This window comes from Schistocerca gregaria, chromosome 5 (assembly GCF_023897955.1).
Source record: "Schistocerca gregaria isolate iqSchGreg1 chromosome 5, iqSchGreg1.2, whole genome shotgun sequence".
Classification (NCBI taxonomy): Eukaryota; Metazoa; Arthropoda; class Insecta; order Orthoptera; family Acrididae; genus Schistocerca; species Schistocerca gregaria.
The window spans coordinates 200,868,612-200,893,197 of NC_064924.1; the positions used below are offsets into that span (position 1 = coordinate 200,868,612).

General features: G+C 40.8%; 1 protein-coding gene across 1 annotated transcript; it reads right to left on the reverse strand.

Annotated features, from left to right (window-relative positions):
• Nucleotides 1-263: 263 nt before the first annotated feature.
• On the reverse strand, nt 264-19,604 carry LOC126272725 (ejaculatory bulb-specific protein 3-like). The gene is made up of 2 exons (XM_049975781.1): nt 19,340-19,604; nt 264-625 (listed from the first exon to the last, which is right to left on the reverse strand). The coding sequence occupies exons 1-2, from the start codon at nt 19,527-19,529 to the stop codon at nt 429-431; spliced, it is 387 nt and encodes a 128-aa protein (XP_049831738.1). The 5' UTR covers nt 19,530-19,604; the 3' UTR covers nt 264-428.
• Nucleotides 19,605-24,586: the final 4,982 nt, after the last annotated feature.

Sequence of the window (24,586 nt, forward strand, 5' to 3'; positions counted from 1 at the left end):
AACTTCATTCCATGGGGTCTGTACTGTATAGCAGTGTTCTACAAAGTATGGTGGTGTTTTCAAATTTATCTTTGCTCCGAACATTTCACATGGAACATATCACGTCAATGTGGTTTATTTTCTTTTATTTCTAAAGGCCTCAATATGTAACTGGGTTTATCTGTAAGTTCTAAGTTTTACTGTAGCTCAGCGTTATGTTATTTGCAAATGGTTAAATCCGTTATTCCACAAGACACCCCTTGTGCACACAGTCTGAGGCTTAATGAGAATGAAAAGAATTTATTGAAAGCAAAAAATTACAAATATTTTCTACGTTAGAATATTCAAAATTTTATCAACGTTTACATAGAGAGACACATTATATGTACAATTCCAAACATAGTATGAATCTTGATGGCATAATTGGTGTCTAGTTTCTTCTACGAATTTTAAAACTTGACACCCTTAGCCCTGTATTCGTCTCCGTGCTTGGCGCGGAATTCTCCTGTAGGGTCGTACTTGGAACTCAGCTTCGGCACGTACTCTGGTTTCTCGTTGCTGACGTACACCATGAACTTCAAAATATCCTCTTTCTGAGGTTCGGTACAGCCGGCACAGTTATTTTTTGCTGTCTCCTCAGCCAAGTCTACGTTAAAAGAAAAAGTTCACATCACCATTTTAATAATATCATAGTACTACTATACACATGTGTAGATGAAACTACAGTCTGAAGAGCTGATAAACTCTTTGCACAATACATATTTCTTTTCATGTTTTCCTTCATGGGAAATACATCAAAAACATGCTACCTTTTACATATTCAACAAACAGTGAAATTCATATAAAATGTTAGACAAGAAATCAGTGTAAAGTCAGGTACTGTAATTTAAATTTGCATTCATTGCCCTCCGAACTTTCTGCCTCAATGAGAAAGCGTTAGTTACATTTGTGTTATCGATAACTGCCACAATTCTAAATCTCTCATTACGTTACATAACAATGAACAGGGAGTTTTGTATCAAAAAATATAAAGTATCCTGTTAGTTTATTTCGTTCCACACATTGAAACGACGAGGAGTAACCATGTCACTGCAATATACTGATTTTGTCCATGAATTGCCGACAGCAGTTGACAATTACATATTATAACGGCAGAACGTTAATAATTAATTTATCAAAATAAACGGTAGACAGCTTGCTTCCCTTCCAGTGGCCACTGCAGCAACTTATCTGGATTCAACAAGAAAACGACGATCACATATTTATAGCTTTCCGAAATTTCTTCGCTACTGTCATGAGAAGTTGTGAATAACGTTTGACGGAGAACCAGTGTAGGTGAGTACATGTTGAAGCTCATAAAGGAGTTCTAGAAATTACACATGCAAAACTTAGTATCGTATTTCGAATTGTCTCTATACATGGTGTAGCAGTTTCAAATGGATGTGAGTTGTAATAGCTATTCGGATATGAAAAATCTTGCACAGATTAAATAAGAGTGGAGAGTTTCCTCAAACCAGTCACTGGACTGAATACCTCAACAACAACAATAACAACATGATATTTATCAAGGACTCCTCATAGCAGACTACGAACTTTTTTATTTTTGTTATTCGTGATTTAAGTGCGTCAATATTGACATTAAGACGTATATGTAAATATAAGAAACGTAAAAAGTAGCATAACGCTCTTCAGTATAAGGCTTGCTGTATATATAATATTCGAAGTAGTAATTGGGAACAATACTTCAAGACAGTTATTCACTACAGTCCTTAATTTGGCATCTCTTAACAGTCTACAGTATTTCATTTCAATAAACCGTCAGGAAAGTTTCCGTAGTGGTACAAATAAATAACTGGTATTCTATCTTTACAGAACTTGATTTTTAGTTTTTTTGTATTGCTAAGTATTTTCGAGCACCTCGCATAGGAATGTTACCTGTACCTACTTTTAAATGTCGCTTACATTAACGACTTTGTGCTTTTGATACGTTACTTGCACGAAGCTAAAAATTTAGAATGGACGTCTGCAATTGTTTCAGGAATAACAGCAACCATATGAATAAAAAAACGAGTGGATGAAAGGCACTGCACAATCCTCAGGTTTAAGATTATATTTTAATCGCGTACCTGTATAATTAAAATCTTTTAAGCACGAAGAAATAGGATGAAGGTGAGTTACACTCCACATGCCCTTGCCTGAAAATTTGTGGTAAGTTCATATGGGACCAAACTTCTGAGGTCCTCGGTCGCTAGGCTTACACACTACTTAATATAACTTAAACTAACTCACGCTAAGGACAACACACACACCCATTCCCAAGGGAGGATTCGAACCTCCGACGAGGGGAGCCGCGAAAACCATGGCAAGGCGCCTAAGACTTCACGGCTATAACGCGCGGCTGTCCTTGCGTAAAGAATAACACGTGACTGTAGAACGAAGGAGGTTCTTTCCAGAAAAAAGCTGTCTTCTCATGTAGTTCCAGTCAGAAAGGAATGCACTGAAGCGAGAACTTCTATTCTGGAAGTTGTAAAGGAGGACAATACTCAGTTCTTTCTTAGGAAGGGGGTCGGCTTGTACATTACCTCCTAAAGCACCTCTCACATATGTTGTCACGTGGCTATCAAGCATATGAGTCAGAGATTGATGTTTGCCCGACTATTTACGTGCAACAGAAAGGATTCTCCAGTTTTTTAATTACTTCTAAGCGTGGTGGTAGAAAGCTTAACGAAGTAGATGTCTTGAACATTACGATAAGTCTAGCGCCATGTACTTAGGCTTTCCCTTGTTCAGTAGTCCTTCCAACAACCTGTTAAGGAACAACATTTCCTTTTCTTATGCTTCGTATTTTGAAACAATTGTACTCGTCTGTGACTACTTAAGCATGATTTGGTTTTCGAGACGGCGCAACGGGTCGTAATAGAGTTCTACCTGGAAATTAGTAAATACGGCATCGGTTCGGTTCCCATTGCCTTCTGAGGTTCTGGAAGGAAATTAGTGTTCCCAGATTGACAGCATCGATGTTGGTGGATTCGCTGATGATTCATACAAAGGAATTCCTCGCTCACCCAAAAAAAGAAGTGATTTGTAAGCACAACACAATTTCCATAACTCCAAGAAAAACTGTTGGAATGTATGTTGACCGGTTGTGTGTTCTCTATTCGCCAACTATTCACAAAACAAAATCATGAGTTGTCTATATCTTCAATCATATATGACGATTCGTTGCTTCCGATAAACTCTTGCTATAACCGACCGTTTCATCAGATCCGTATAAACTCTAACAGAGAAGTTGCCTTAGCTTCAGTGAACATCATTTGTTGCCTTTCGCTTACGCTGTCAACTACATGTGACAGAGTTAAGCAGAAGTTGGCAAGCTAGTTTATACACGCCGTGAAGATCGTCGACTTTCCTCTGCATACACAAAAATAAATACATTGCAGGTGCACTAGATTTACATATATTTTGTCTGTGACATATGTAGAACATTTTCAGGCGGTTTTACTAAGTTACAGTGCAAATCTTGGAACCGGAAATTCCAGATTGGGACTCCCTATGTCACAATACTAGTTCACCTGATATTTGACTGAAAATCCCATTGTAATGAAGGAAAGTTGAAAAATCTTTGTCTGATCTATGAGGTTATATGCTTTCCATTAAATGCATTGTAAAGCATTATTGACGAATTATAAGTAAAAAGGATAGCAAAAAATATCTGCCGATCAGGCCACTTACGTAAATCACGGAAATACTAAATCAGAATGGCCAGACGGGATTCTTAATTCTGCTAATCCCGAATGTGAGTCCATTTCCTTAAACGACCCACAGAGTGTATCCCCTAACACTGTTGCATACGACACTCGAGCATAATGCTTCAGAACCACTTTTTAAAATCATCCATTTGATAAATATATCCAATCAGCACCTGGTTGAGTATTATGAATTAAAACGCCGTGTGGCTAGGGCCTCCCGTCGGGTAGACCGTTCGCGTGGTGCAAGTCTTTCGAGTTGGCGTCATTTCGGTGGCTCCCGTGTCGATGGGGATGAAATGATGCTGACAAGGGCAACACAAGACCCAGTCTTTGAGCGGAGAAAATCTCCGACCCAGCCGAGAATTCACAATGTTAAGGCCGGAATAAAACCCTGACGGGCTGTAGTCTGTGTGATATTGAAAAATACCAACGAGTACCCTGTACAGTCTAACGGACCGGAGTGGCCGTGCGGCTCCAGGCGCTACAGTCTGGAACCGAGCGACCGCTACGATCGCAGTTTCGAATCCTGCCTCGGGCATGGATGTGTGCGATGTCCTTAGGTTAGTTAGGTTAATTAGTTCTAAGTTCTAGGCGACTGATGACCTCCGAAGTTATGTCGCATAATGCTCAGGGCCACTTCACCCATTTGTACAGTCTACAAGAACTTTATTGAACGTGATTCCGGCCGCGAAAGCCCACGAAAATGTTGGAAACGTTTTCGGCAGCCTGAGGCGAATTAATTTCAAATAAAAAGATGGACGAGAATACTGCATACTTACAAAATCAAAATGGAAGGCTAAGAAAGATGCATTACTACTCTCATCCTATCTCTAACGATGCTTATGTTTTATGTTGGTGAAACAATTAAACGCATTGTAGCTAATTTCAGTAAAGGAATGAAACCTGGGAACAAATACAAAAGCAAAGAGTTGGAGAAGACATAGCCATCCCGACAGAAATAAACGGAAACGGAAAAGGACTTACGTGGAATGTATAGAATAAGAGTTAACTTTAAAAGAAATTACGGTTAAGGTAGGAGAGTAGTCGGTCGGAAAACAAGAAGTGCTTAGCGCTGAATGGTGCATGGCCGTTCTTAGTTGGTGGAGAGATTTGTCTGGTTAATTCCGATAACGATCGAGACTCTAGCCTGCTAACATGTCGCGTGAGATCATTCGTGCTGTCAGCGATTCCTTTTCTTCTTAGAAGGGCAGGCGACTTCTAGCATCACGAGATTGAGCAATAGCAGGTCTGTGATGCCCTCATATGTTCTGGGCCGCACGCGCGCTACACTGAAGGAATCAGCGTGTCTTCCTAGGCCGAAAGGTCGGGGTAACCCGCTGAACCTCCTTCGTGCTAGGGATTGGGGCTTGCAATTGTTCCCCATGAGCGAGGAGTTCCCAGTAAGGGCGAGTCATAAGATCGCGTTGATTACGTCCCTCCCCTTTGTAAAAGAGTGTCTGAATCAGAGGCTGAGACATTTCTGCGACCGTGTGGGCTGCAGATTCCTCGACTTGCGCCATAGGGTGGAGGGGTTTCGGGTTCCGCTGGATAGGTCAGGAGACCACTACACTCAGCAAGCGGCTACACGGGTAGCAGGAGTTGTGTGGCGTGGGCTGGGCGGTTTTTTAGGTTAGATGGCTTCGGGCAAGTACAGAAAGGGCAACAGCCTCAAAGGGTGCGGGGCAAAGTCAGGACATGCGGGGACCAAGCAGCAATCGGTATTGTAATTGTAAACTGTCGAAGCTGCATTGGTAAAATACCGGAACTTCAAGCTCTGGTAGAAAGCACCGAAGCTGAAATTGTTATAGGTACAGAAATCCGGATGAAGCCAGAGATAATTTCTGCCGAAATTTTTACAAAGACACAGACGGTGTTTAGAAAGGATAGATTGCATGCAACCGGTGGTGGAGTGTTCGTCGCTGTTAGTAGTAGTTTATCCTGTAGTGAAGTAGAAGTGGATAGTTCCTGTGAATTATTATGGGTGGAGGTTACACTCAACAACCGAGGTAGGTTAACAATTGGCTCCTTTTACCGACCTCCCGACTCAGCAGCATTAGTGGCAGAACAACTGAGAGAAAATTTGGAATACATTTCACATAAATTTTCTCAGCATGTTATAGTCTTAGGTGGAGATTTCAATTTACCAGATATAGACTGGGACACTCAGCTGTTTAGGATGGGTGGTAGGGACAGAACATCGAGTGACATTATACTAAGTGCACTATCCGAAAATAACCTCGACCAATTAAACAGAGAACTGACTCGTGGAAATAACATCTTGGATCTACTGATAACAAACAGACCCGAACTTTTCGATTCTGTATGTGCAGAACAGGGAATCAGTGATCATAAGGCCGTTGCAGCATCCCTGAATATGGAAGTTAATAGGAATATAAAAAAAGGGAGGCAGGTTTATCTGTTTAGCAAGAGTAATAAAAAGCAGATTTCAGACTACCTAACAGATCCAAACGAAAATTTCTGTTCCGACACTGACAATGTTGAGTGTTTATGGAAAAAGTTCAAGGCAATCGTAAAATGCGTTTTAGACGGTACGTGCCGAGTAAAACTGTGAGGGACGGGAAAACCCGCCGTGGTACAAGAACAAAGTTAGGAAACTACTGCAAAAGCAAACAGAGCTTCACTCCAAGTTTAAACGCAGCCAAAACCTCTCAGACAAACGGAAGCTAAACGATGTCAAAGCGTGAGGAGAGCTATGCGTGAAGCGTTCAGTGAATTCGAAAGTAAAATTATATGTACCGACTTGACAGAAAATCCTACGAAGTTCTGGTCTTACGTTAAATCAGTAAGTGGCTCGAAACAGCATATCCAGGCACTCCGGGATGATGATGGCATTGATACAGAGGATGACACGCGCAGAGCTGAAATATTAAACACCTTTTTTCCAAAGCTGTTTCACAGAGGAAGAACGCACTGCAATTCCTTCTCTAAATCCTCGCACAAACGAAAAAATGGCTGACATCGAAATAAGTGTCTAAGGAATAGGAAAACAACTGGAATCACTCAACAGAGGAAAGTCCACTGGACCTGACGGGAGACCGATTCGATTCTACACAGAGTACGCGAAAGAACTTGCCCAACAGCCGTGTACCGCAAGTCTCTAGAGGAACGAAAGGTTCCAAATGATTGTAAAAGAGCACAGGTAGTCCCAGTCTTGAAGAAGGGTCGTCGAGCAGATGTGCAAAACTATAGACCTATATCTCTGACTTAGATCTGTTGTAAAACCATAGAACATGTTTTTTGCTCGAGTATCATGTCGTTTTTGGAAACCCGGAATCTACTCTGTAGGAATCAGCATGGATTCTGGAAACAGTGATCGTGTGAGACCCAAATCGCTTTAATTGTTCATGAGACCCAGAAAATATTAGATACAGGCTCCCAGGTAGATGCTATTTTCCTTGACTTCCGGAAGGCGTTCGATACAGTTCCGCACTATCTCCTGATAAACAAAGTAAGAGCCTACGGAATATCAGACCAACTGTGTGGCTGGATTCAAGAGTTTTTAGCAAACAGAACACAGCATGTTGTTATCAATGAAGAGACGTCTACAGATGTTAAAGTAACCTCTGGCATGCCACAGGGGAGTGTTATGGGACCATTGCTTTTCACAATGTATGTAATTGACATAGTAGATAGTGTCGGAAGTTCCATGCGGCCTCTTGCGCGTGATGCTGTAGTATACAGAGAAGTTGCAGCATTAGAAAATTGTAGGGAAATGCAGGAATATCTGCAGCGGATAGGCACTTGGTGCAGGGAGTGGCAACTGACCCTTAACAGGGACAAATGTAATGTATTGCGAATACATAGAAAGAAGGATCCTTTATTGTATGATTATATGATAGCGGAACAAACACTTGTAGCAGTTACTTCTGTAAAATATCTGGGAGTATGCGTGCGGAACGATTTGAAGTGGAATGATCATATAAAATTAATTGTTGGTAAGGCGGGTACCAGGTTGAGATTCATTGGGAGAATCCTTAGAAAATGTAGTCCATCAACAAAGGAGGTGGCTAACAAAACACTCGTTTGACCTATACTTGAGTATTGCTCATCAGTGTGGGATCCGTACCAGGTCGGGTTGACAGAGAAGATAGAGAAGATCCAAAGAAACCGGCGCGTTTCGTCACAGGGTTATTTGGCAACCGTGATAGCGTTACGGAGATGTTTAGCAAACTCAAGTGGCAGACTCTGCAAGAGAGGCGCTCTGCATCGCGGTGTAGCTTGCTCGCCGGGTTTCGAGAGGGTGCGTTTCTGGATGAGGTATCGCATATATTGCTTCCCCCTACTTATACCTCCCGACGAGATCGCGAATGTAAAATTAGAGAGATTGGGGCGCGCACGGAGGCTTTCAGATAGTCGTTCTTCCCGCGAACCATACGCGACTGGAACAGGAAAGAGAGGTAATGACAGTGGCACGTAAAGTGCCCTCCGCCACACACGGTTGGGTGGCTTGCGGAGTATACATGTAGATTTAGATTTGAGGAATAAATTGTAGGAGAACGGTGTGTAATAATTCTCTCTAAACAGTATAAACAAAACAAAGAGTAATCAAAACTCATTTGCTTCAGCGATGAATGGCTTCATCATACAAGAACGCTACTAACGTCAGGTATTGGTCTGTGTTTCACGAAAACGATCGCGAAAGCCTACGGCAATAGCATAGCATTGTATAACAGTTACCATTAGGATAATGAGAATAAAGGACAAAAAGAAACTGATGAACTTTTAACATGACGTTATAAAATGATTTGCAAGTTAAAATTATGAAGTGAATCTACCGCAAATCGTTGTCGTAGGTAGACAGGTTACTGACAGATACAGGACGGGTTATTTGGGCGCCCAAGTGATGACACTTGTAGGGGGAGTAGAGTACCCTGGAACCATTCTCAGACTTTCTCCTCTAAACAGTTCAGTATATTTTGTTATTCTATTCTGAAATGATTGCATTCACTATATGTGAAGAACTCACGGAAAAAACGGGGCAAATCAGTTTAATTTGAAAACGAGTATATGGCCGGCAGTCGAAACTACAAGGAAGTTGAAATGACTTTCAAAAAAAAAAAGTGCTAAGTTATCGATATGTAAAATGTTTTAGTTCTACTGGTGACGGAAAGAACTTTCTAAGCTGGTCTTTCTACGGAAAGAATGGAGCAAGTCCAAGGTTTGCTTCCACTGTTTGCAGTAAGCATGTTACGCTACTTGGATTGCTACTGCAAATGCAACGGGTTGTGTTTCTTAGTCTTTGTTGTTGCACTTTACTGGCATTGGGTTTAGTTTGAAATGTGATCGTAGTGTGGTTCCTTTCGGATATTTAAAATGTGTGGATCGTCTCAAGATAAAGCTGAGGACCCATCTGTTAATCAATCTTCTTAGGGACCTTAGAGAAACATCTCTTTTACTAGGCAGAGACTACAAACGATGATTTCAAACAAATAAAACCCCACGAAGGGATAGCTTATCAATAATTTAAATTTGTTAGGTAACTGCAATTATCGATCTTTCTATTGAATCCAGCTCCGTACCTGTGACATTAACTGTTCGTCGAAGGCCTAGTTATGACTATTCCAGTGCAAGAGACTGCTCTTTCCGATACATTGAATGAAACGAACGAAATGATACCATGAAAGGAAATCTTATTTGCTAATTGATCTTCATTGCATTTTTTTGAATTTACCGTTTCGGAGTTTCAAACTTCATGAAATGTCCAGCCGTGATGCAGTATTTCCTACTTATGCTGAAGGAGAGGAAAATAAAGTGTCAATGAATTTGGCAGTTTTTTGCACAGTTATGTGAGTAAAATCCTTGACCCAAGGGTATGAGTTGTTGTAACATTCTGATTTTTGCTCAGGACATAATTAAGACCTATACGGTATTTAAACCTTCATTACCTTGTTCGTGCCGTTAAGAGGTTAGACAGTGTCAAAACAATATTTCAACAAGAGTGAGGTCTTACGTGGCACTTTGATTTGATAAAAAAGGAAGTTATTGCAACATTACCAAAAGACTGATTTAATGCTTTTCAAACCATCAGAGTAAATACAAGGCGTTAAAAAGTCATTCCAGTTCAAGAAGAAATTTTATGAGATTTGAATACCTTCTTACAAACTGAAGTATCGTTTGAAGACACGACCGCTCTTAGATTCTCTGGTTTTGAAGGAAGGTAAGCTGTTTAAATAAGTGATTCCTTACAGTGTATCCTGGACATCAGTAGATTTGGTGCATTCTCTTGGTCTACAATCAGACGGGCAACCTGAGTATCAATCGCAGCACACTTATATTTTCCTGTGTCTTCGTAGAGTATGTAATGGGGAGTGTTTCACACTATGAAACTTTTTTCTAAGGTAAACACAAGAGTTCTACAAATTACTAATTCTCGGAGTATATTTTCAGAGTTCCTGCCAATACCATATGGCAAAAAACGCAGCATTCAAGAACTTAAACAGTTGTGTGGTAAAGATGTAAGAAATTTCTATCCCAATCTACAACATAAGAAGCCAAAATCCAGGACTAAAAACATAAAATAACTTCCAATGTTAAAAAAAGGGTCGAAAGGCAACCCATAAGTGATAGACTTACCACGTTCCTTTCGTGGTATACATGTACTTGCTTCAGGTGGAGTGTCTCTTTTATCATATAGTTGAAGTTGTTATATATGTTCCAAGATACAACGTGGTCATGTAACTAGTACAAAATATTCTATTCAAACTTAAAACTGTTTATCTATTGTATTTAATTTTTTATCTGTAACATTATTACTCTACTGTGCAATAATGTGTTAGTGAAACAGAATGAATCAGAAAAAACTCAGTTACATCTTAAAAACATTTTGAAACTTCCGGCAGTTAGCACACGCTTCCATTTTCAAGCAGGGAAAATTGTTAAGACTGTAGATATGTCGTGTTCCATGGTAGAAGAGCTTATTCAGTTTTGAGGTATAGGATAATGTACGACCGACAAAGTGTGGCTTAACCATCCACGTGTTATGTAACTACTTTTAAAATACAAAATTGTTAAGACTTTCGTGGCCACTTGTTGACAAACTGCTTATTTGCTTCTGTCTCGGGTTCTTCGGCCGACGTTCGTGTGATGATTTTGCTGACGTTTCGCCAGCACGAGTGGCTGGCATTGTCAAAGCTTCACCCTCCATTGCCGGAGGTGAACTGGAGCCGGGCTCGCGGCCGCAGACTATATGTACCTTGCGCGCCAACGTCCGAGGGCTTCTCCGCGGTCATTTCCGCGGTCATTTCCGGTGCGTTTCTCCTCTTGCTACCTGCTACGGTCGTTCTCTGCAGTACGGGAAGCCAGGAGCCGTTTACCTTAAGGCTTTCTTCTTTCTTGTTGAAGCTGTTCAAAAATCATTTGCTTCAGCGATGAATGGCTTCATCATACAAGAACGCTACTAACGTCAGCTATTGGTCTGTGTTTCACGAAAACGATCACGAAAGCCTACGGCAATAGCATAGCAGTGTATGATAGTTACCATTAGGATAATGGGAATAAAGGACAAAAAGAAACTGATGAACTTTTAACATGACGTTATAAAATGATTTGCAAGTTAAAATTATGAAGTGAATCTACCGCAAATCGTTGTCGTAGGTAGACAGGTTACTGACAGATACAGGACGGGTTATTTGGGCGCCCAGGTGATGACACGTGTGGGGGGAGTAGAGTACCCTGGAACCATTCTCAGACTTTCTCCTCTAACAAGTTCAGTATATTTTGTTATTCTATTCTGAAATGATTGCATTCACTATATGTGAAGAACTCACGGACAAAACGGGTAAATCAGTTTAATTTGAAAATGAGTATATGGCCGGCAGTCGAAACTACAAGGCAGTTGAAAAGATTTTCAAAAAAAAAAGTGCTAAGTTATCGATATGTAAAATGTTTTAGTTCTACTGGTGACAGAAAGAACGTTCTATGCTGGTCTTTCCACGGAAAGAATGGAGCAAGTCCAACGTTTGCTTCCACTGTTTGCAGTAAGCACGCTACGTTAGTTGGGTTGCTACTGCAAATGCAACCGGTTGTGTTTCTTAGTCTTTGTTGTTGCCCTTTACTAGCATTGGGTTTAGTTTGAAATGTGATCGTAGTGTGGTTCTTTTCGGATATTTAAAATGTGTGGATCGTCTCAAGATAAAGCTGAGGACCCATCTGTTAATCAATCTTCTTAGGGACCTTAGAGAAACATCTCTTTTACTAGGCAGAGACTACAAACGGTGATTTCAAACAAATAAAACCCCACGAAGGGATAGCTTATCAATAATTTAAATTTGTTAGGTAACTGCAATTATCGATCTTTCTATTGAATCCAGCTCCGTATCTGTGACATTAATTGTTCGTCGAAGGCCTATGCTAATAGACCTTCATTGCATTTCCTGAATTTACCGTTTTGCAGTTTCAAACTTCATGAAATGTCCAGCCGTGATGCAGTATTTCATACTTATGCTGAAGGAGACGAAAATAATGTGTCAATGAATTTGGCAGTTTTTTGCACAGTTATGCGAGTAAAATCCTTGACCCAAGGGTAGGGGTTGTTGTAACATTCTGATTTTTGCTCAGGACATAATTAAGACCTATACGGTATTTAAACCTTCATTACCTTGTTCGTGCCGTTAAGAGGTTAGACAGTGTCAAAACAATATTTCAACAAGCGGGAGCTCTTACGTGGCACTTTGATTTGATAAAAAAGGAAGTTATTGCAACATTACCAAAAGACTGATTTAATGCTTTTCAAACCATCAGAGTAAATACAAGGTGTTAAAAAGTCATTCCAGTTCAAGAAGAAATTTTATGAGATTTGAATACATTCTTACAAACTGAAGTATCGTTTGAAGACACGACCGCTCTTAGATTCTCTGGTTTTGAAGGAAGGTAAGCTGTTTAAATAAGTGATTCCTTACAGTGTATCCTGGACATCAGTAGATTTGGTGCATTCTCTTGGTCTACAATCAGACGGGCAACCTGAGTATCAATCGCAACACACTTATATTTTCCTGTGTCCTCGTAGAGCATGTAATGGGGAGTGTTTTACACTATGAAACTTTTTTCTAAGGTAAACACAAGAGTTCTACAAATTACTAATCCTAGGAGTATATTTTCAGAGTTCCTGCCAATACCATATGGCAAAATACGCAGCATTCAAGAACTTAAACAGTTGTGTGGTAAAGATGTAAGAAATTTCTATCCCAATCTACAACATAAGAAGCCAAAATCCAGGACTAAAAACATAAAATAACTTCCAATGTTAAAAAAAAGGGACGAAAGCCAACCCATAAGTGATAGACTTACCACGTTCCTTTCGTGGTTAACATGTACTTGCTTCGCGTGTAGTGTCTCTTTTATCATATAGTTGAGGTTGTTATTTCTTCTAACGTTCATCCTGCACAGTCGCCAAATTTGGCATCTTGATTATGTTGGTTACGCTCGATTGGAGGGTTTTATGAATTTTTTGTAATATTGAAAGATTAAATTGACTCCCCTGAGAAATGTGCACATCGTGACTTCTCCAGTTCTTCCATGGGCTCTCCATTTGTGATGCAGTCTTTTCCTGAAGTTACAAAAATCACTCCGGAATTGTAAGGTTTTCGAAAAATAAAAAAATATGTTCCAAGATACAACGTGGTCATGTAACTAGTACAAAATATTCTATTCAAACTTAAAACTGTTTCTCTATTGTATTTAATTGTTTATCTGTAACATTATTACTCTACTGTGCAATAATGTGTTAGTGAAACAGAATGAATCAGAAAAAAACTTAGTTACATGTTAAAAACATTTTGAAACTTCCGGCAGTTAGCACACGCTTTCATTTTCAAGCAGGGAAAATTGTTAAGGCTGTAGATATGTCGTGTACCATGGTAGAAGAGCTTATTCAGTTTTGAGGTATAGGATAATGTACGACCGACAAAGTGTGGCTTAACCATCCACGTGTTATGCAACTACTTTTAAAAGAGATACAATATTTCACTCCCAATGAAACACTGAAACTAAATATTGGACCATAGCCACCAAATAGCTTCAATACATTACGCAACATGTAAAGATGTAGAACGCGTAGTATTTACAAACGCTGCAGAAAGCACAACCTGATTTCCCACAACAACAAAAAGACTAGAAAACGCTGTAATTTTCTTAGTCCACGAAAGGAACAAGTCGAAGACGGTGACAAATCTTTTGAAAGAAGACGCAACAATAGATGCAAAAACTGGGTGCGAACCTTCTCCGTGTATACAGGACCAATACATGTGGCGCTAGACAAAGGAAACTGTGAAATCAGAGATTAGACAATGGCAGAGAATGGTGCCTGTAGTGAATAACACCGTACAGATTATGCCGGCAGAGTACCATCACGATACACAATATCTGTGAAAAATTTTCCATAGAAACACCGACTACTGCGTAATATGTGCAAATCAGCAAATCGTGATGTCTTCAATGACTACTACAGATGAATGTTGCTGAATATCTCAAACCCAAAAGAAAGACTGGTCTTATACGTAGACTGGCAGTGGCTAGGCACTTAGTGCCCATACAGATAAACCGAAACTGAAGTTAATAGAGCACAAGCAGGGAGATGAATATCGTTTTCAAATGATTGTGTACAAATGAAGACACATGACTACAATGCCAGTTTAATTCTTGAACCACTGCACACACGACATAGAAAACAGTGTCAGTGGCATTGCGTACCAGCTGAGAACAGTAAACGAAACAAGAAACCAGGGCTGGATGGAATATCTGCCACACTGTATACACAATCTGCAGCTGAGTAAGCTCCAACATTAAGTATAATTGAATTGTAGATCCCTCGCACCAAAAACTGTGCCTACTGGTTGGATGAAAGCACAGTTCACAAGTGTTTACAAGATGGGTATCCAAAGTGATCAACGTAATTATTGTCCAGTCGAACTGGCTCGCATCCGTTGTACAATCCTACAACTTACTCTGAATTCAAACCTTATGAGGTATCTAGAAAAGAACGATGTTCTCCATGGATTACAGAAATGTCAGTCGTACTAAATCCTACTCGAGCATTTTTCACGACATCCTGAAAGTGATAGGTGTGGTGGCAATCAAGTGGATGCAGTAATTCTGTCTTCCGAAAGCATTTGATTCAGTACGTTTATTAAGAATACGATAAGAAGAAGTAACAAAGAAACTGTTACTGAATTCAGGATATCATTGTGTGCAAGATCCAGTGTGTTATCTTGGATAGAGAGTTAACGACAGAGGTAGAAGCTGCCCCAGGAGATTGTACTGAGACCAATGTAGATCACGTTGCATATTAATAACTTGACGGAAGAAATAAATAACTAACGTCAGACTTATTGGAAATTATTCAACTATCTCAGTGAAGTATTGTCTGCACAAATGTTCAGTCGGTCTTGGTAAGATGTCAGAGTGGTTCTTAGATTGACACTTGCTTTAAATGTACAGAAGTGTATAATTGCACGCTTTACAGGACTCAGTGAAATAGTATCCTTTGACTGTAATACAAAATGAGCCACAGTTGGGATCAGCCAACACATATATATGGTTGTAGCTATGTGTGGATATGAAATGGAACGATCATATAAGCTAACTCGTACCTAAGGGAATTGGCAGATTTCTGGTCACTGGAAGGATACTAGAAAAATGCAGTCACTGTACAGAGATGACTACTTATAGACACTTATGCGTCCCAGTTAGGAGTACTGCTGAAGTGCATGGAACCCTTAGAAAATAGAAGTACTAGGGGTATAGAACTTACTCAAAAAGGAAAGCACGAAAGGTTACAAGTATGTTTGGTTAGCGGAAAAGCTGCACCGAAAATACTGAAAGGACTTTGTTTGGCAGATGGTTCAAGGTAGACTTCAGTTATCCTCCAGAAGTTTAAACGAGGCTGAATTTGATCAAGCAATAATATATGGTATCATGAAGAGCAGCCTTAGCATTTTACGAATGTAAATGTATATACATATGTATATGTAGATGTAGTATATAAGGTGGCAGTCATTCAAGGAATATTTTAGGGAACGTTTAAAAATTTTATTTCAAAGGCCAAGTCAAATCTCTACAAGTATTCTCCCAGAACACCGAGGCAGTTCTGTCCCGTTGAAACTGCTGACAAGATTCGCCTTCAAGCCCTGTGCTGAAAATACAAGCAAGTTCAAGTAATCGGTTTTAACCATTAGCGTCTATGGGAGGCAGGTCATGTGTTTGGACGCTAGAGGGTTCTGCAGAGCAGATCGCACTTGTTTCTCTCTCTTGTGATCCACACATCGACTAGAACACGTGTATTTCTGGGCAGGCAGTGCCTGTGGCTCTGCGTCACATGATCGACCACCAACAGTCCTTAACATGAAGCGCCTCCCTTTCGCCCCCGTTGCCCGCTTGATTTAGTTCTTGCCCTCCTAGCCTGGCCATCATCTTCTTGCTTCGGCACTAGGCGCTCCTCTTGTATCTCGTACATTGAAATACATATTCTCTTTATTTGACTTAATTTCGTGTACTGTCGTTTAACGTTAAATTGACACCTATCTGTTGCACACTCCTAGAACATATTCTGACCTAAAACATAATGAGGTCGCTCGAACGGAACAATCTTCTCCATGTCAGCAACGATAGATTACGAAAATGTCAGTCGTACGAGATCCAACTCGTGGTTTTTGTACGTGACACCCTGAAAGCCATGAATAAAACGAATCAAGTGGATGCAGTGAATTTGACTTCTGAGAAGCTTTTGATTCGGTACATTTATTAAGAAAAATACGATAGTAAGGAGTAACAAGTAAAACTGTGACTGAATTAGTGTTTTAATGGAAAGCAGGACATAGCATGTTATCTTGGATGGACATTAGTCGACAAAAGTAGAAATGTGCCCGAGGGAAGTGTAATGAGACGCTTTTGATCAGGTTGTATATTAATAACGTGTGAGACGATAAGGAAACCTACCTCAGTATTTTTGGATATGATACAGTTATCTACAGTGAAATTCTGTCTCCACAAATGTACAGTCAGATCTTGGTAAGATCTCGAAGGCGGTGCGTAGACTGACTCTTGCTTCAACCATAGAGAAATGTGAAATTTCACACTTCAGAAAACTTGGTAAAGTTGTATCCTATGAGTACAATATGAATGAGTTACAGGTGAGATCAGCCAACACTTTGTTTGGCCAGATATGGAAAGCTCCCTCCCATGGACCTCTTCGTCGATGGGGTTGCTTGCGTGCCTCAGCGATACAGATAGCCGTACAATATGTGCAACCACAATCGAGGGGTATCTGTTGAGAGCCCAGATAAACGAGTTGTTCCTGAAGAGGGGCAGCAGCCTTTTCAGTAGTTACAGGGGCAACATTCTGGAAGACTGACTGATTTGGCCTTGAAACATCATCCGAAACGGTCTTGCTGTGCTGGTACTTCGAACGGATGAAAACAAGGGGAAACAACAGCCGAAACCTTTCCCGAGAAGAGCTACTGTATGGTTAAATGATGATGGCGTTCTCATGGGTCAAATATCCCAGAAGAAAAATGTCTCCTGCTCGGATATCCGGGCGGGGACTGTTGAGGATTACGTCGTCATCAGGAGAAACAAAACTGGCACTCTAGAGATCGGTGAGTGGAGTGTTAGGTCCCTTAACTGGTCAAGTAAGTTAGAAAATTTATAAAGGAAAATTGATCAGTTGACGTTAGTTATAGTGGGAATTAGTGATGTTCGGTGACAGGCTGTTCAGGTGAATACAGGGCTATAAATTCAAAATTAAATAGGGCTTATGCAGGAGTAGGATTAATAATTCATAGAAAATAGGAATGCTGGTAAGCTACTATGATCAGAGTAGGGAACGCGTTATAGTAGCCAAGATAGACACGAAGGTCATACCCACCACAGTACTACAAGTTTATAAGCCAACTAGCTTCGCAGATGATGAAGGGATTTAAGAAATGTAAAAACCAATTATTCATATAGTTAAGGAAGACGAAAATTTAACAGTGTTAGGGAACAGGAATCCGATAGTAGGAAGAGGAAGAGAAGGAAAAATATCAGATGAATATGGACTGGTAAAAAGGAATGACAGAGGCAGGTACTTGGCAGAGAATCGTGAAAGAAGCCTGCATACGTGGAGGAGATCTAGAGACACTGGAAAGTTTCAGAGTTATTATATAATGGTAAGACAGAGATGAAGGAGCCAGATTTTACATTCTAAGACATTTCCAGAGGCAGACGTGTACTTTGACCACAATGTATTGGTTATGAACTGAGGATTAAAACTGAAGAAACTGGACAAGGATAGGAAATTAAGAAGATGCATAATTTGAAGGCCATGGATAAGTTGAAAAAACCAGAGGTTGCTGTGAGTTTCAGAGTGAGCTTTAGGCAACTGTTGACTAGAAAAGGGGAAAGGAATATAGTGGAAGACGAATGGGTAATATTAGAGGGTAAAATAGTGTAGGCAGCAGAGGATCAAGTAGGTAAGAAGACAAGGTTTAGAATAAATCCTTGGATAACACAAGAGATACTAAATTTAATTGATGGAAGAAGAAAATTCAAAAACGCAGCAAATGAAGCAGGCGAAAGGGAATATGAACTTGTAAGAAATCAAACAGACAGGAAGTTCAAAATTACTAAGCCGGTTAGAAGCATATTTCACTAGGATAAAGATAGATACTGCCTACTGGAAAATTATAGAGGCCTTTGGGGAAAAGAGAAGCAACTGTATAAATATCAAGAGAGAACACAGAAAACGAGTGTTAAGCAAAGAAGTGAAAGCTGAAAGGTGGAAGCAGCATGTAGAGTGTCTATACCACATGAATCTGAGAGAGCTCTGAAGCCCTGGAAGTATTCAGTATTCCGCCAGACTACTGATAGCGTTGAAAGAGCCAGCCATGATAAAACTCTTCCATCTGGTGCGCGAGATGTACAGATGACCAGTTTACTATTGGGGGTAAGTGTGGGGTTCATAGGCGGTTGGAGGGGGGGGGGGGAGGGGGCGGGAATCGTAGAGGGAGACCAAGAGACGAATACAGTAAGCAGATTCGGAAGGATGTGGGTTGCCGCAGTTTTTTGAGGATGAAAAGGCTCGTAAGGGATAGCGTAGGATGGAGAGCTCGATCAAACTAGTCTTCGGATTGAAGAGCACAACAACAAGAAGTGGAATCATCACAAAAGTTAAATTGTATATAAGGCAATTGGCAGATTTCTTATCATTAGTGGGTAATTCGGAAAAATTTTAAAAGCACTTGTGGGTCCCATCTTGCAGTATTGCTCAAGTGCGCTGATCCCATACCAGACAGAAGTAGCAGAGGGTTGACAATGTAATCAAAGAACGACGGCACGAATGGTCACAGGTATATTTGATTTACTGGAGCGACTTCAACTACCGCGCGAAAGTTTACTCAGACAGATTAAATGCGAATGGATCGACATAAAGCGGCTACATACTGCATCATGATGACCACCCTTTGCTACGCTCTTCACAGCGGGTTCCAGAGTACATATGTAAGCATAGATGTACATCCGATTGAGAATATGCTCGATCCCACAGTATTACTTGGCCTAGTTTTAGCACGAGATCTATGAGATATTGATGGGTATAGAATACACTGCTTTGCACTTACGTCTCACGATTTTGAAGTCGGCTGTGCAGGAGTCCTCCGAGTCGTCGAGAAGGCACTTGATAAGCTCCTCCAGCTTGGCGGAATCGTGCAGCGCCGCGTCTATGTCGATGCTGCCCAGCTGCGACACCGGCGTCTGGGCGGCCACCAGCCCTACGCAGGCGAGCACGACAACGAGCGTCAGGCGGGACATGTCTGCTCCGTAGGTTGAGTAGCCTACTCTGGCACGGCTGGCGACTGCTCTTATACTCGCACCCACTCCACTGCCATGTTTACTAATTGTGACGAAGCAGTCATTAATGCACTTGCAGCAGGCTGTTCCTAGTCTTTTTTTATTTATCTATTTTTTTCGAGTTCACATTAATGAGGCTGTAGATTGCTCCCAGATAACGAACAACAAATGTTGGTTGTGACACCAAACAATAAAAAACGATGCGTCAACTCTGCAGCCTTCCTCTGTGACGCCAGTAGTTAGTCATCTGCTTTCGTTATACTGAATCCCGAGGCGGATGACAACTTCAGAGAACTGTTCAACTTCTACATCGCGCCGGCCGCAGTAGTCTCGCGGTTCTAGGCGTTCAGTCCGGAACCGCGCGATCGCTACGATCGCAGGTTCGAATCCTGCCTCGGGCATGGGTATGTGTGATGTCCTTAGGTTAGTCAGGTTTAAGTAGTTCTAAGTTCTATGTGACTGATGACATTAGTAGTTAAGTCCCATAGTGCTCAGAGCCATTAGAACAATTTTTTGCAATTATTTCTTGGATGTGTTCCACACTTCCCCTACACTTTTTACCTGTACAGGCCCCCTACTACCATGTAGTATATTCCCTGATGTCTTAACACATGCCCTATCATCCTGTCCTTCTTCTTGTGTTTCCATAAACTCCTTGCTTCACCGATTCCAAGGAGAACTCTCCACATTTCTTGTCAGTTCACCTCTATAGCACTACAGCTCAAACGCTTCAGTTGTCTTATCTTCTGGTTATGTGATTATTCACTACCATATAATTCTGTGCTTCATATGCACATTCACTGAAATTTGTTCCTCAAATTAAAGTCTTGGTTAAATGCGAGTTGATTTCTGTTGGTCATGAATATTCTCTTTGCCTATGTTGGTTTGCTTTTTATGTCCTCTTTGCTTCATCCGCATGGTTTATTTTCTTCCAAGGTAGAGAGCACCATTCCTTAGGTTCGTCTTCACCATCATACCGCTTTTGACGTTAACGTTCTCGCTATTCTCATTAATGCTCTTTGTCACTACTTTTACATTTCCTTGTTTCACTGTCAATCCACCTTCTATACTCATTAATGTATTAATTCATTCAACAAATTCTGTAATTCCGATTCACCTTCACTTACGATATCAATGTCATCAGCGAATCTCATCACTGATGTCTTTTCACGACGAATTTTAATTCCCCCCCGACCTTTCAACCTTTATTTTTCTTCCAGTTTTACTGTTCTCTCTTTTTTTTATGTGTATTTTACGTTCCTCGTGTTTCCTTATAGTTTACTACTCTTTCTCAGAATTTCTAACATCTTCATGATTGAGACTCAAAACACAAAAGCTATAATTTCTAACACTGTCGCCTTGTAAACGATTTCATATACAAATGCGTCGCTCTTTCCTATAACTATTCTAAGAAATCAGAGTCTTACATTCGCCTTCCCTAATACTGATTTGAATTGGTAACCACATTTCATATCGCTTCTTTGTAGTGTTACACTTAAATACCTGTACAATTTATATAGGTCAAAATGTTCACCAGTAATCTTGTAATTATATACAATCGGGTCTTTCGTTTCGCTACAGACATTTTATTACAGTTATCCACATTTTAAGAGAGCTGTCATACATCAAAAAATGTGAAAATTTTGTAAATGTCTTTCTGCATTATCGTACGATCGTGGAATGACAGATCTATAGTACCTTGTGGGCAGCAGCAACGTCAACGAACAATGGAGCTGTTCATCCTCTCTGGTATTTATATTTATATTAAGTACATTCTAGGTTCTATTACTTTTCACTGTGGTACGCACAACTCTGCTTTCGTTTCGGTGTTACATTATTCAACTAAACATATCTGACACTGTCAGATTAGCAGAAAGTAATCGTAAGCAGATAACGAAATATAAAACCGTAAAAATTTTAAGCTACTTCCTATTAAACTTTTTAAGATTTCCAAAATTTTTCTATATAATATCTCACTACTATGTAACATTTTATTTATTTATACAAAGCGATTATCAGTTTTGGTAGGTTAACTACGTCCTTCAGGTCTGAGAACAAACAAACCAAAAGAAAGATTGACTTGCGAAGTTATAGAAAAATTTCTGTTCGCTTACTTTTAAAAAATTTTGAGGGACCTCACACACCAAATGCAGTATACAATGTGATCAAAAGTATCTTGACACCCGAAAGAAAATGACTTACAAGTTCATGGCGACCTACATCGGTAATACTGGAATTCAATATGGTATTGGCCCACCCTTAGCATTGATGACAGTTTCCGCTCTCAGAGACATACGTTGAGTCACGTGCTGGAAGGTTTCTTGGGGTATGGCAGCCCATTATTAACTGAGTGCTGCATTGAGGAGAGGTATCGATGTTGGTCGCTGAGGCCTGGCACGAAGTCGGCGCTCCAAAAGATCCCAAAGGTGTTCTGTAGGAGTCAGGTTGGGACTCTGTGAAGGCGAGTCCGTTACAGGGATGTTATTCTTGTGTAACCACTCCGCCACAGGCCGTGCATTATGAACAGATGCTCGATCGTGTTGAAAGATGCAATCGCCATCCCCGAATTGCTCTTCAACGGAGGGAAGCAAGAAGATGCTTAAAACATCAATGTAGGCGTATACTGTGATAGTGCCACCCAAAACAACAAGGGGTGCAAGCACCCTCCAAGAAAAATTCGACCACACCATAACACCACCTATTCCGAATTTTACTGTTGGCAATACGCACGCCAGCAGATGACGTTCAATGGGCTTTCGCCATACCTATACCCTCCCATCGGATCGCCACATTGTGTACCGTGATTCGCCACTCCACACAACGTTTTTCTACTGTTCAGTCGTCCGACGCTTACGCTGCTTACACCAAGCGAGGCGTCGTTTGTCATTTACCGGCATGATGTGTGGCTTGTGAACAGCCACTCGACAATGAAATCCAATTTTTCTCTCCTCGCGCCTAACTGTCATAATACTTGCAGTGGATCCTCATGCAGTTTGGAATTACTGTATGATGGCCTGGATAGATGTCTGCCTATTACACATTACGACCCTCGTCAAATGTCGGCAGTCTCCGTCAGTCAACAGACGAGGTCGCCCTGTACGCTTTTGTGCTGTACGTGTCCCTTCATGTTTCCATTTCACTATCACATCGGAAACAGTGGACCTAGGGATGTTTAGGAGTGTGGAAATCTCGCGTACGTGAGTATGACACAAGTGACACCCAATCACGTGACCACGTTCGAAGTCCTTGAGTTCTGCGGAGCGGCCCATTCTGCTCTCTCACGATGTCTAAAGACAACTGAGGTCGCTGATATGGAGTACCTGTCAGTGGGTGGCAAAACAATGCACCTAATATGAAAAATGTATGCTTTTGGTGGTGTCCAGATACTTTTGATTACGTAGTGTATCTACCACAAATGCAGCTAGCCGTGTACTACACCGTTGCATCGTCCATAACATAGTTATTTTAAATCGTCAGGAAAAATCAGATATTTTCCACCTAAACAGAACGCAAAACTTCATTGAATACTGACAAACGAATAAGAAAATTACTATTCCGATGAAACGCTAATTCGTTCAACATACCACTCTGTCTGTGACAGACATTGATACAGAGACTGTATACCTTTATAATGTTTTTCTTTTAATACGGTGAAACATCTACGTAATTATTTTCGTTACCGTCAATAACTGCAAAGAGAGATTTGTCTAGGAGAAAGGCAACAAATAAGAAATGTCGGCCTTCAGATAACACTGCGTAAAAGTAATGAGATTATTCAAAACAGTAATAAGTAAAAATTGCTATTGGCTCACTATTAAAAGAGCAAGAGTGAAAATTCCACATTTTGTATTCCTAGCGAAGCCGACAATGCCTCGCCGTTGATAATTTGTATGGGGACTGGATATACATCCTATACTCCATATGGCGAGAGAAGAGCTCTGACTGTTGACGCAGCCTTGGCGCATGTGCTTCTCGCATCAACGACGGCCAATCAGATAGGGAGCTTTTGTTTAACTTACCGTGGCAAAGCCCCAGTGTTACTGTAGTGCTGGGCGACCACTGCTTTCAGTCAGTTGGGCCACGTGCTACATTCAGGTTTGTGTATACATCTGCATCCACTACTTCTGTGAGTTTCTTGCTTGTGAATAAATGGAAAAGTGTGTATAAGCGGAAAATGTGTTACTGTAGCGCTAGGCGACCGCTGCTTTCAGTCAGTTGCGCCACGTGCTACATTCAGGTTTGTGTGTATACATGTGCATTCCACTACTTCTGTTTCTTGCCTTGTGAATAAATGAAAAAGTGTGTATAAGAGGAAAATGGGTTCCTGTAGTGCACAGAAGCGGCCTTTTGCGAAAGGAGCTACGCCGATATCCCAAGCACGCGAATATATATATATATACAGATTGCGTGTTTACTTTGAAAGGGAAAGGGACAATAGTGGTCCTTTGATATCAGTGAGTAAAGTGGTTGACAGAGTGGCAGAAGCATTGAACATCCCTACAGCGACAGTGAAGAGAGTCACAAATGATAAAGAGGCTGCCAATTCAGCTGCGAGCCCTGTTATTGTGACGCCTGGAACGTCAGGGAAGAGAGCGTGTCATGTGACTGTAACAGACAACTTTGACGCAAGTGCTAGCAGCCAACAAATGTATGTATACTACAGCAGGAAGTAGTATCCGACACTTAAAAAGTTGATGGCATCACTGTCGGACAGTGGTTTGTTGACTGGCACAATGACATGTCTCTCCACTGTTTTGAAAAAAAATTGTTTCCTTTGGAAAAATATCTCGGGACGAAATGTATTATTGGAATGCGGAGACATTGTAGCATGGAGATATCGTTTCCTGCGCGAATTGCCAACAGTGGATCCGGATAATGTAATATGGATTGACGAAACATGGGTCATGCACGTTCCGTCGCATAGACAGACGACACGAGCCACGGAACTATGAGTGTACCAACTGGTAAGGAAGGGCGACTAATTATAGTTCATGCTGGCTCAATGAACGCTAATTATA